General features: G+C 39.1%; 1 protein-coding gene across 1 annotated transcript in view; it reads right to left on the reverse strand.

The window, feature by feature from the left end:
• Window positions 1–1,478: 1,478 nt before the first annotated feature.
• The window catches only part of RNF130 (ring finger protein 130), a 42,099-nt gene continuing 30,445 nt past the window's right edge, over window positions 1,479–13,132 (reverse strand). The window contains exon 8 of the mRNA XM_080991425.1: window positions 1,479–10,944. Coding sequence (XP_080847551.1) covers window positions 10,835–10,944 — 110 coding nt within the window. The 3' untranslated portion in view covers window positions 1,479–10,834. The remainder of the gene's footprint in view (window positions 10,945–13,132) is intronic.

Here is a 13,132-nt window from a genome sequence, read left to right on the forward strand (position 1 = left end):
AATAATAAAGGGCTAGCATGGTTTGTGCTGAATTAGAGTCAATGTCTGATGCCATATGAGAAGCAATTCCCTGCTGAACAACTGAGGCGACAGATTCTTTTACCACATTACCTGTTTTAGAGCACTGCAATATCTATTAATAAGTTCTCATTCTTCTGAATGCAATAGCACCTACACAGTTACTTCTCCACAACATTCCTGAGCTGCAACAACCAATTTTGTTTTAGTGCTTATTACAATTCTTGAAGCACAAAGGATTGCTCACCTTGTTGTTTTTCTGAAGCTAACTTACAAAAGGCATGGATAAATCTTCTGAAATGCCTAGTGTTCACTTAAATGTCTCTCTGCCAGAATGACTGCATTTGTCAGGGCAATTCACAAAACAAAGCAGTAGATGGATTAAACAACTCCCTTGAGATGCACTAAACTAAAGCTATTCACTATCCCTGATAAAATAGGAGAAAACATTTAAATTATATTCTATGTTGCATATTGGCAAAAGCCACAAATCTTGGGCTTAATATGCAGTCCTGTTCCTATCTCTAGCTATGCAGTACCAGAATTGGTCTCTTTCTGCCCTCTGCCCTTTTCCTGAATAAATATTAGCTGCCATTTGTTTTAAGCCTACTGAGACAATTACTGCATGACATAGATGCACTGGTTCCAATTTGCTTCTGAGCTCAATTCAAAGTGTTGGTGATTCCCGTTAAAGTCCTAAACTGCTTAGGTATGAGATACCTTAGGTCAGAGGTTCCCAACTCACCCCACCCTCCATGGAACACTTAAAATATTGCTAAATAGGGTCTTAGCGGACCATTTAATAATTCTATTGTAACAATTGTAATGCAGTGTGCTAGATGTGCTAAATTTCATTGCTTCTTTTATTTTAATTTTAGTGTATTACCATTTTAATTCCATAGAATTAAAATATTTACAATAAATATTAATATTAATATTAAAATCAAATTAATGGCTGTGCCATCTCCAGTCTTCAGCCACAAATCCACAGACATGCCTGAATGAGGCTCATAGACCACTAGTGGTCTATAGACAAGAGTTAGACCTTAAGATTTAGGATTGCTCCTTCTTCCTATATTATCTTGCCTTACTATTCTTCTTAACTGCCTGCTGAAAAATTGCTGAACACCATAGAACACAAAATTGACTATGGGAAAGTACAGTTTGTGAAGTATCATGAGATGAGAATCAGGCAGATGAGCTTATTTTTAATTTGTCCACTGGTTCCTGATCTGCCATGTGGTCACATGATATCTAAGTATAACAGGAAATAAAATGCACGAAGAGCCATCTGAGATACCTAGAAGATAATTTTCTGTGTGCCGAAGATTTCATCCATTTTCTTGAAGCACTGGAGAACAGGTATCTCAGATTGTCTCACCAGTTGTGCACTGGGATTTGCAAGGCAGTGAAATTCTCACATATACATAGCAATGGAACACCATTAAGCAGGCATAGGCTGTTTTTAAATAGCTTTTTATTGAAATGTATTACATTAGCAAATCCTAACTTAAAGGTATACACTATTAACATATCAGCATATACCACATAGCTACAATACAGTAGTATACTTACATCAAAATATGTAGACTAAGAATTTTTGTGGCTGCCAAGCTACAGCTTATCACACAGATTTTAAAGTTTAGATTGTCAAGAGGGTGGCAGACTGCCTGCACATGCCTAGATTAGAAACAAGGCAAATAATCCTTTTCACTTTGCCAGACCTCTAGTAGCTTGTTTGTATTTTTCGGCTCTCTGTTGTTCATACTGGTATAATTCACAATATGGCAATGAGGAATTCAAATACATAGGCCCTGCCATTGTATTTTACATACACGCTGTTTGATAGTTTAACCACTTTCACTCATCACATTGCAAAAGACCTGCTAAAAGTTATTCTCACTGCATTTTGTGCATAGTTAATCTTGGCCTGTACCTGGGGATCCTGAGCAGACACATGAGCCTTACATACAGAGTTATCCACTTAAATTTTCTATCTGGGCTAACAGTCTGGATTCAAGACTGCTGGTTGTAGTTACATGAGCTCAAATCATGATTAAGCACATCCACTGAACTGTGTGCTGATACAAATGCAAACTGTTGGTTCAGCGTAACTAAATATCCATACAAATAGTTTCTATGGATAACCACAAACCTAAGGATTGCATGCATAGCCCTTAAGTGGCACAAAAAGGGCATCTAGCAGATATCCATTTATTTTGCTGCTAAGTTGACCAAACAACTGGGATACTGCTAGCTTTGTGCACTTCAGAAAAGTTATTTTCTCCCAACATATAAGGCTTAGTGCAGCAATTTTAATCACCAGAGTGAGCAATGTGCAGATGTAGAGAAGAGAGGAAAGCAGGTCAAATGTTTAATTCTGGTGGTAGCATTTCCTCTTAAACCCACAAGTGTTGATTTCCAAATATTCACAGATTTTCTCCTCCCCCTCTTTTTCTTGGCTGGGCTCCTGTGGTTTCAGTTGCTGCATGACAAGAAGGAACTTAGCAACTGCAGCTCCCCCCCCCCCCAAAAAAATGACTGCATCTTTATGCCAAGAGAAGTTGTACAAGTTGCATTTTAGCCTGGCATGCAGCTGTGAAAGGCACAGGAACTCTTTCAGAAAAAGCTGGCAAAGCCTTCATATACAGCAGAGGTGGCGTACCTACCCCTGACCATTAGCCATACTGTCTGAGACTGATGGGAGCTGGATTCCAACAATATTTGGAGAGTCACAGATTAGCCATCCTTGATATACAGTGTCTGGATAAAGCCCAGGTATGAGGGTTATTCATCATGCTCCTGTTAATTATAACCACCACCATCATACCTAAGACAGCACAGCCTAACTACCACATAGCAAGTGTCTCTTCTCTTCAGTTCCCAGAACTGAAGGAAACTTCACTGACCTTGGAAGTGGGGCAGCCAGAGCCATTCCAAATGATTAGATTATATGCTAGAAAAATGGCAACTCTTTTCTCCAAGCTACAGAGCTGAGTGACAGTTATTTGACATGTGCTTTTCGTTAATGCAGATCAACCTCATCAGTGTGTTAACAAATGTGATAGCTGGTGTGTGTTTTTTAGGTTCTTATACCCTCTTACAGGGATTGTCAGAAGTGCTCAAATTACAGGGAGCTCGGAGAGGGCTTGATCCCCTTCACTACTGTTTTTGGGAGAGTGCAGGGGTCCATGATCTGACTAAAATTGGGCAGTCTCAGGAGTTGAGGCTTGTGGGTTTTATAAAGGACCACTATCTTCTTTCCCCCCATAATTTGAGCAGATCTCAACATAATAAGAACATGGTTTTAGCAATCTAGGTGCTTGATGGAACACAACTTCAATAGCTGGCATTTGCTAAAATCCCATCATTGACATGACTGGCAATTCTAACGGGAGAATCATTGACCCTTTATACTAGCGTAGACATTCTGAACTCATTGGGAGTACGCCAATTTAGTGAGTCAGCAGATCCTCCCTTTACAATGCCATTCCACTGTATTCTATTGTCTGGATACATCAAAAGAAATAACATTTAGGAGAGTTACAAGCATGGCCCATCAAGCATAAGTGAACAAACACTAAATAATAAAAAGAGAGGCAGACAATCAGAGTACAGTTACAATAACAGATCACAACGCTTTAGCCAACATGGTCCAGCACCCCAGAGGGCCTGACATCTACAGGGAAAACTGGGAAGATATATAAGCAAACAAGCGAACAAACATGTAAGCATTTACATAGCACCATCCATGCAAGAAGCTTGCCATTCTTAATAAATATTAATGAATGAAGTCTCACACTATTCCTGTGAGGTAGGTATTATTACCATATTATATATGAGGAAACAGAAGCATTGAACATAACTTGCTTGTTTAGCGCTTGGATGGAACTAGATATTTCCTGTTCAAAAACTCACTTGTTTCCCGCCTGGTGCATGTGAATCCCACACCAGATCATCATCTTTTTACTGAACTGATAGGAAAGGGAGCTAAGCCCCTCCTATAGCAAATGCACAGGTGTGCTAATAGCAATACATCATGTACATTTTGCTAATTGTGCCAGTTTCAGAACACAGTAAAATCTGAGTTTACATACTGCTAGTTTACTGCAGGTCAATTTCAACTGATGTCATCCCTCTGCAGTCTAAGCTGAAATATGAGGGAACCTATGCTTTAAATAGCCACGTGACAGAAGGGAACTCAAGAGGTGCAGCTCCCCCCGGCCCCATCACTGCAACTGTATACTAGGATAAGCTTTACAAACGGAGCACTGCCAAAAACAGGCTGTGTGGTTCAAGTGGCACTGTTTTGAAGAGAAGCAGCTATCCTTGGTACAACTGCACTACCCATTAGTGCAGTTGTGCTGCTTCAGTACAACTATAATACAGTTTTGACTGCATCAATCAACTGCAATAAATAAATACAATCTAAGAGGGTGTGAAGCCCTTTCCACACATATGGGAGTGACAGGAGGGTAGACAAGCCTTCTAACTGCAAATGTTTTACAGGCGAAGTACAGCTTGAAAAAGGAACAATAAAACCAAACTACTCTCTTGTTAGCTGCTAAGTTTTGTACAGAAAGGATTATGCCTACTTCATTTACCCCAATAGCACCTAGTAGAAGGCCATCCATAATATGCTGATTTCACCAAATAATAGGTCAGTTGAAGAAAAGGTTAAGGGGGGGAGATACAGCATTGTCTGCTTGAAAAGTTGCTATATATCTGTTTTTCTTTCCTATGTGGGCCATACAATAGGACTCAACTAGTTTTCATTGTTTAAACATGAGATGAATGCGTGGAGAGCTCATTTACCCCCTTCTTCCCCACTAGATGTCACTGTAAACAACTGAACGTCATGGAACCATGATGCAGATGCTTCTTAGTTACTTTGTTTAATCTCTGTAAATTCACATAGGGCACATCAATGCAGTCTTACTGCGAAAACAGAGTCTTTGTATAGGCCTACATGTTTTAAATATGTTGCTATGCCCTCTGGATAGAGATGGACTCATAACTACTGTGAAAAACAGTATTATTGGGTATGGGAGGGTGTGGCACACAAGTTAGAACATGAATCAGAAAGTGAGCAAGGGAAATTATTAAGTAGGAGGAATAATTAGGAAGCAACAATGAATGGAACAAGTTACTAAGGGAGTCTCTGTCACTGGGCATTTTTAAACAAGGTTAGAGAAATATTTTTAACGGTAGTTTATATGTAAATACACTTATTCAGGAGTAGATTAGATGCCTTATGATCTTCCAGCTCTAAAATTGTGCAAAACAAGCCTACCAGCTTACTTTATCACAACCAATAAAAACACAGATGCCAAGGGAAAGTGGTTTGCCTATGGAAGGAAGAACACTAGCTGTCTAAATTCCAGGAATAGATAAAAATGCTCATCTTTAAAAGTGGGAAGGCACCAACTTTTACTATCCTTTTCCATGCTCACACACTTTGCTGATTGCATTAGTCAATGATTATTTTTAGTCCAGGCTAGATTGAATACACCCTTCTCTTTCTGGCACAAAGGTGGCAATAGTGGTATAAAACAGACTTTCATTTATTTGTAGGGTGGATATGTCCATGGGTTACTATTCTGCCTAACTAAAGTATTTGCACTCCTAAATCAACAAACCATTTGTCCAAAGTTACTGTTTTACCCACATTTTTGCCCTCACTGCAACAGTCTATTTGTATGTGTATGGTTCCTATTCCTATTCACATTTTTAAAAATCGCATTTTCTTAGGGCTGTTAGTCTTAATTGTGCGTGCCTATCTCCTAGGAATTTACAAGTGAAACAGGCTTTTAATATACGCACACCTTTTAAAAATAGTTTGTGGATAATGGTCTTGTTCATATATTAGCCCTCAATCCTGTGAATATACTGGAGAAGAAGGTGCATATCAGCCTGGATAGCTCAGTTGGTTATGTGGTGCTGATAATGCCAAGGTTGCAGGTATGATCCCCATCTGGGACAGCTGCCTATTCCTGCATTGCAGGGTGTTGGACTAGATGATCCTCAGGGTCCCTTCCAACTCTATGATTCTATGACTTGACATGCCATATAACTATCCCTCCTCTCCCTCCCACCCCTGCCCCATGAACGTAAGATGAGACAAAGTGTCTCATGCAGAGGCAAGGGGAAATCATGTGAAACTGGCTTGTGAAATCAAGTTGTGAAATTTGGGCCTTTTAGTGAACTGTTCGCTATATGCGATGCGTGGTGTTATGCGGTGGGTGAGAAGAGTACATGTCTGCTCCACAATGCGAAAATGCCTGTTAAGTGTGTGGACCAGACCACAGTCTATCATTGCTACAATTTCCTCCAGTTGCAATAATAAACCCCAGAAAAGTAACAGGAAAAGGATAGCTTCTATCAACTGAGCCACAGTTTACTTTACTTGTAATAGTATAGCCTCTACATACCTGTGCAGTTCTTGAACAAAGCGACAGTTAGGGAATTAGATAATAAAAACAATACAAGTCTTAAGTACTACATCTGCTAAAATGCATTTTTAACTAGGTAAATTAGTTATCATACACATATAGGGGGAAAACACTGAGCAAGGATGTGTGCAATTAACTAATCTTTCAAATGAACTGCCTGAAATCTTTGGGAGTGTAATAAATTTAGAAACAGACATGCCCCACCCCCATGCCTGCATTACCTGTTTTTGTGTTACCTATAATAAGTAGCCACACCCAGATATTAATAAAATGCATGCTCTCTAGAAAGTTGCAGAGCAGGACCCAGTCTCTGTAGTTGGCTAAGGGTACTTGTGCAATGCTGGATGGCAAGGCACATGAAGAATCCCTTTTGGAAGAGCCACTTTCTCACATTTTTTTCCTTACATGGGATAAACTCTGAAGAAAAAAAAACATGTATAGCACAATTCTTATATTGGGCTAAGTATTTGCGGCACTTTTCAAGTGAGAAGACTGAACAGCCATTTCACATGTAATATAAACATATTTAAAAACTATGCAAGCTGTTTTTTTGCTTGGAGTGTAGCCAAATATAAGCAGGATGGGAGTTTTAAAACTTGTGTTTATGTACATGCTGATTTCCACAGTTGTCTTTTTATTTTAAAAATACTGTTTTTCACAACAGTGTCAGTGGCAAAATAGTAGGTTCACAAGACCAAATCCATCTCAATCCCACCCTACCCACCCCAAATTTGGCCTGATTATGTACAAACATTCTAGTCTTGAGAATGAATCAATGTGTGCTCACATCATGGTCTGACCTGTGTTCAGAAATCTTGATTATTATTTTTTTAAAAAACCCATCTTGGGCTAAATAAAAGAGTGAATGATACTGTCAAGATAAAATATATGCCCCTGAACGTAAGCCACCATTGTTCTTAAAGGGCAATATATAATACTTAAATTAGAGCTCACCCCCCTACTGCATTCTCTCTCAAGATAGCAAAATATTTTATGTTTGGAAGATTTATAGGGGAAGGAGGCCCAATCTTGATGACATCTACTTAAGGAATCATTGAAGTTTAAGCAGCACTAGGCTTTTCCAAAGGGTGCTTTCTTGCTTTCTGGGGGCTGGTTTGTTTGCTTTTATTGTTCAGAGGGATACTACAATTTACAGCTCAGACAAAAGCCACATTTGAAAAGCTACAATTGAAGGGTTTTCTTGATTGCTGCCTATTCCCAAGTTATCAGGACACAGAATATGCTCCAGTGGCAACTGTCAAGGTTCTTCATGAGCCAAGACATGTTGGACGGCCGCAGTAGGGCGCAACATTCTGAGTCAGACAGATAACTCAATAGTAACTACAGTTTGTTTAAGGCTTCCATGTTTCCCTTTCATTGCTCTATTTTCTTAGCTTCAGGCACTGCCACCAATGCCTCAGATACCAAAGAGAAATATTAGTGTAGTGGCCAGCTGTAGTTCACTGAATTCTGATTGCCCTGCCTCATGTTCTAGAAACGAGAGAGGGCAGAGCATAGCTCAGTGATAAAACATAGGTTTCGCATGCAGAAGATACCAAACTCATCCATGGTAGCGCCTCTATTTTAAAGCATTTGGGGCAGCAGGCCTGGGATTTGGGGCAGCTGGCAGCCAGAACAGGCAATATGATGCTAGAGGAGCCAATGATCTGACTCTATAGCAGCAGCTGTATGTATTCAAACAATAGATCTCTCCTTGATTTGGAGAGCAAACATTGTTTATATCTAGCAAACAATGCCCTAAATCATAAGTTGCCTTATTCATCTATATAGAACTTGAAAATCCATTCCAACTTGAAAATCCATTACGTTAGGAGGAGGAGGAGGAGAAGCCTGGATCTTCTAAAAACGGTATAAATTTGGTTAAAATAGTGGCCTGAATCTGTTAAAAACATGACTATGATATTACCACTCACCCGTCAAAATGCAAATACAAAGGAATGTAATTACACTTAAATCTCATTGAAATCAACCACCGATTGAACTACATTTTCTCTGGAATGGGCCCTCTGTGCACAAAGAATTATTGGTATTTTTGCTTCCAATTAGCATTTTCTAAGTGTTTATCCAGTTAATATATTTTATTGCCTTTCAGGCTATGGGCCTACACAGTGACCTTTGAACATTCCACAAAATCCTGCCAAACACCCAATCTTAAATACTTCAATGTTATGGCTGTAAGAATTCAGTAAAGTTCAGTAACAGTTCAGTTTTAAAATTAACTTCAGCTAGTTAAAATTTTAAAATCAGGTAAACTACTGTGATTTATTACATGTGAATAATTGCAGATGTATAGTTAATAAAAGGGATTGGGCAGGGGCAGAATCTGTTTTAGGCGTTTTTTAATCAAGATTCTAGCTATGCACTAAAAACTCTGCAATACGAGAGCACTTTACATACACTTCTTTCATAAGATGCTTTCTTGCCATCAGAGAAGTGTATGGTATTGGCAGTTTGTAAAAGGAAAAATGAATGCTAGACTTTGTGTGTCCATTTAAATAATATCATTGTAATCATGTAATCAGTATTACTGATCTTCTCCACTAAATCATCTAACTTTCATTCACAATACTTCAAGACTGTGCTTTTAAATAGATTTTGTAAAGAATCTCTCACAGTTCAGTGGAGTACATTAAAACTTACCTGGCACATATAACAAACAAAACGGCTGCCAGTGCTAAGTCCCTAAGCTCTGTATCACCCAGTTAAGAATGATCAGACACACAATATGGCCATCTCAGCAACACAGAAAGGGCATTCCTGCTAACGAAGAAACACTTAGCTTCACAGAGCTAATTTCAAGTCTTTGCATAAAACTTTCAGCATCACAACATTTCAGGGCAGGAGAGATCTTGTGAAAGCCCGCTTTCTGCAGGAGAAAAACAAGACATTTTTCATCTGTAAGCTGCCTGAATGGAACGAGACACCCACACAACATTCCTTACCTTTTCTTTTGGTTTTCAATTTCTTCAACAATCAAGATTCATAAGAGCATTAAGTGTCCACACTACAAGCATACCACTTCTATTTCTACAGCAGCTCAGATTTGCAATGGGGGGGGGGCGACTATTCTCAATTGTTACATTTTATGCAGCACCCACAGTAGGAAAAGCTACTTTAGATGCACCATCGCATAATTTTGTTCTGAATTGCTATTTTTTGCTTAAGCAACACTGCCAACTACTTAAAAAAACCACACCCTATAGTCTTTGTTCTTTTAGCTGTCCATTTTTGCATCAGTTGGAAAGTTTATTTCCTACAGCCACTGTCCCATTCTAGTAAATATGGATTTGCTCCTAGATGTCAAAGTAGCAACTGCATTTCCTCCATACTAGATTCATACTGTTGATGTCCTCTGGAACAGGTGTAGCTTCAGAAAAGTGTTTGTTGCTTTATGATTAGTTATCTCAGGTAAAAATGTATGAAGGATGCTTCCAGTTCTTTCAGTATGTAACACCAACGTAAGTGGCTTTTTAAAAATCAGAGTGAAAAAGTACACACCTTTTAAAAAAACAAGCAATAACTTATTTCTGATTCCTGGGTTCTTCTTAAGAAGTCTTAATCATCTAAAGATCAAATATTGGTTTTATAAATTTCAGCAGCAGCATCAGTCTGAGATTCCTTCAGCAGGAAGGCTGTAAAAATGGCTGTTTTGTTTGTTTTTTTGCATTCTTTCTAAGCAGCTTTTGTTCATATTTAACCGCAGCAATGAAGTAGGAACCCTCATCCCCCACCCCTGAAAAATCCTGTACGAATATTGCAGGCTGTAATGCTGCTGTAACGTTGGCTAGTTCTGCCATCAGCTTGTTAAATGGAAAGCTGGAACATTAATACATTTCTCATAGATCCCTTTGGAATGGGGATGTTCAGTGTAAGATCAAGGTTAGAATGAAGAATAACTGGAGCGCTTTGGGCATGTAGCCTACCACCTCCTCCATCAGGCAACTAAGCTGGCAAACACTGCAACTTTTTTTTTTTTTTTTTTTAAAAGAAGAGAAATATCATGTGCCTACTCGAGAGAGGTGACTGTTGTACAAAATTAAAACTGAGAGTAGGGCAAAACCTCTAGCATACCAACACCATCCCGCTGGCACTGCTAATGACAACTTGGTCACTCGGCAACCTCCAACAGCCGACTTTGTGCACACACTTCATCCGTTTACAGATGTCATCCTTGGATATTGCCTCAGCTGAGCTTCACCTTTGCAGCCTGGCAGCCAGGCACATGTTCTGGAAAAGGCAGCTCTTCTTCAGACAAAGGACACCCATGGAAGGAGTACACAACAATAGGAATGAGAAACGGAAAAGGAAAGGGGAAAGAGAGCAAATAAGAATGCAGATCCCCTTCAGGTCTTGTTCTCATCATACATGTCCAAGACAGGTTCAATGGAAGAGAAGTCGTTCTCATAAACCAGGCTCCGAGGAGAGAGGGAATTACGGTGAAAGAAGTGGCCACCTAGGAAAGAAGCAACAATAAAAAGAATCCTATTAGGAACGAGGCAGAAAAAACGAAGCGACTCTGCTAACAACAAAGTTTACGCATTTCAATCTACTTTTATACCAAGGTCACAGAAATGCAAAAGAAACATCAGTTTTTTTAAAAAATTAACCATCTGAGCTATGTGAATTTTTGGAAAATTAGAAAGACCTCTCTTTTTCCAGTAATAAAACCATTGCATACTTCTGTATGGACATTGTAATACTACAGGTTTAATAAACTCTCGGCTGATGGCATGTAGGTGTGATCTTTGGCTGAAGGGCAGTATACAAATTTAATAAAATAAAATAAAATTCAAGGTAGCCTGTGTATGAAACAGTTGCCAAGAAGGGCTGCAAGGCTTGTGGGCAGAAGCGTGCCACTTGTGTTTTGTGCAGCAAGCAGTCAGTGCTGTTACATATTAGACACCTGGAAAATAGAACTTCTGCAATGTATCCAGATCTCTTTCATCGGTCACAGTATGAACAACTGCAGAGGGAATGCTCCCCCCGCAACCCTGAATGAAAGAATATTTTGCTCCAACTGCCTGTTACTTGGAACTGTAGAAGCACACTTTGCCCCTTCCCAGACACCAGGCAGATGGCCCATGATCATAAGGCAGGCAGTGACAGTCTTATCTTTAAACATATGTATAACGCTTAAAAGTTTAGGTGTTTTCTAAGTGTTAAATATTAATACCATTCTATCCTTTTACATCTGTTCAATAATCTGGTTTCAGGTCTGCCTCGTGTCACATTTGCCTATCAAGTTCTCTCTCCATTCATTTCCTTCAACACAGACTGTCCATTTTTGTTAGGAAATCCCTGACACTTTCCTCTTTGTTATTTGGGTCATTTCACCCACATTGCTCTGTATTCATCAATTCGTTGTAAGCTTCCAAGACATTTCTACCATCCCTCTCATCCAAACTTTTACCTTAGTATTCCCCCCACCCACCCAAGGCCCTGCAAAGAAGCTGCTTACATCACTGTAGTAAGATGCTGGGAAAAAGAGATTTCTGCTACAGTTAGTTGACTGACAGTTTAAATTGATTTCGATCAGAGGTTTGCTTCTCACTGCTGTGAAAGCAGCAGTATGGGCTAAATTTAAACACAGCCATGGGCTTTTTGACAACAAATTGGTTCAATTTTCCTGATCTCTGTGATGAAGACTATATGCCTACTCTCAGAGTGCACTAAGAAAAAGCTGTCATCAAATCTTGCTGTTACTAGCATGAGGAAGGCAAACACATATGTTATGTGCTTATTCTGTTGCCTTAAAGCAACCTGAAGCTTGCTTATAACTATAGCCTCTCCCTGCAACTCCAATTGCCGGAAATGGAGCCTAGTAAAGGACATGTTGCCTTGCAGATTGAAGGTTCTCTTGCCTTTTGACTGGGTTTCACAAGACAAGCCCATATCAAGAGACAAGAAAATGACTAACCTACATACATTTCCCCCTCCTCCCGTTCATTTAAAAATTCTTAGCTTATTTGTTTGCTAGCACAGCAACTTCGCTACATGTAATGAACAAAACAGAAATCTAGAAAGAACTGACCAGGTTCACTATGCTCATGAGGTCTGTTTCAAATGTTACAAAACTGGCTAATCAAATTTACATGCAGGCATTCAACATACAAAGAACCGGTTTTTTCAGCTTTTCAAAACAAAAAAAGGCAAAACAATGTTTTGAAAATTCACGTGGTTCTTCCTTCCTCCTCAGTTTGACTTTTTCACATTTTCTAAAGCAAAGTCACTTCCTTATTTGTGACATTTCTCTGAACGTTTCAAAGACATTTTGAAATATTCTATTATGGAAACTTTAACACACTTCATTTCTAATTAATAAAAGCTGCTTTCTCAGCTGACGGTTTCCTGACAGCTACAAATTAAGCTACTATTTTAATATAGATGTTGGATGCTTTCCCAAGTTCAAGAAGTACTTTTAAATCCCCAGCCCCAATATTTCTTAAAAAGCATCATAAAAAAAGGAACGCCAGCTCCCTTTTTGATAGCTAGAAATGCAAACTGGCTTATTTTAATTAAACACAGTACTAAATTCAAAAGTAGGTTAAACTTTGATTGAACAAACACACAAAAGGTTCTGGCTTTGGCCAGCTTATGCCTTTTTGTCTGCCTGATTCAATAGTCAATCTCATTAAGTCTGA

This window comes from Podarcis pityusensis (genome assembly GCF_964106645.2).
Source record: "Podarcis pityusensis genome assembly, chromosome: 2".
Lineage (NCBI taxonomy): Eukaryota > Metazoa > Chordata > Lepidosauria > Squamata > Lacertidae > Podarcis > Podarcis pityusensis.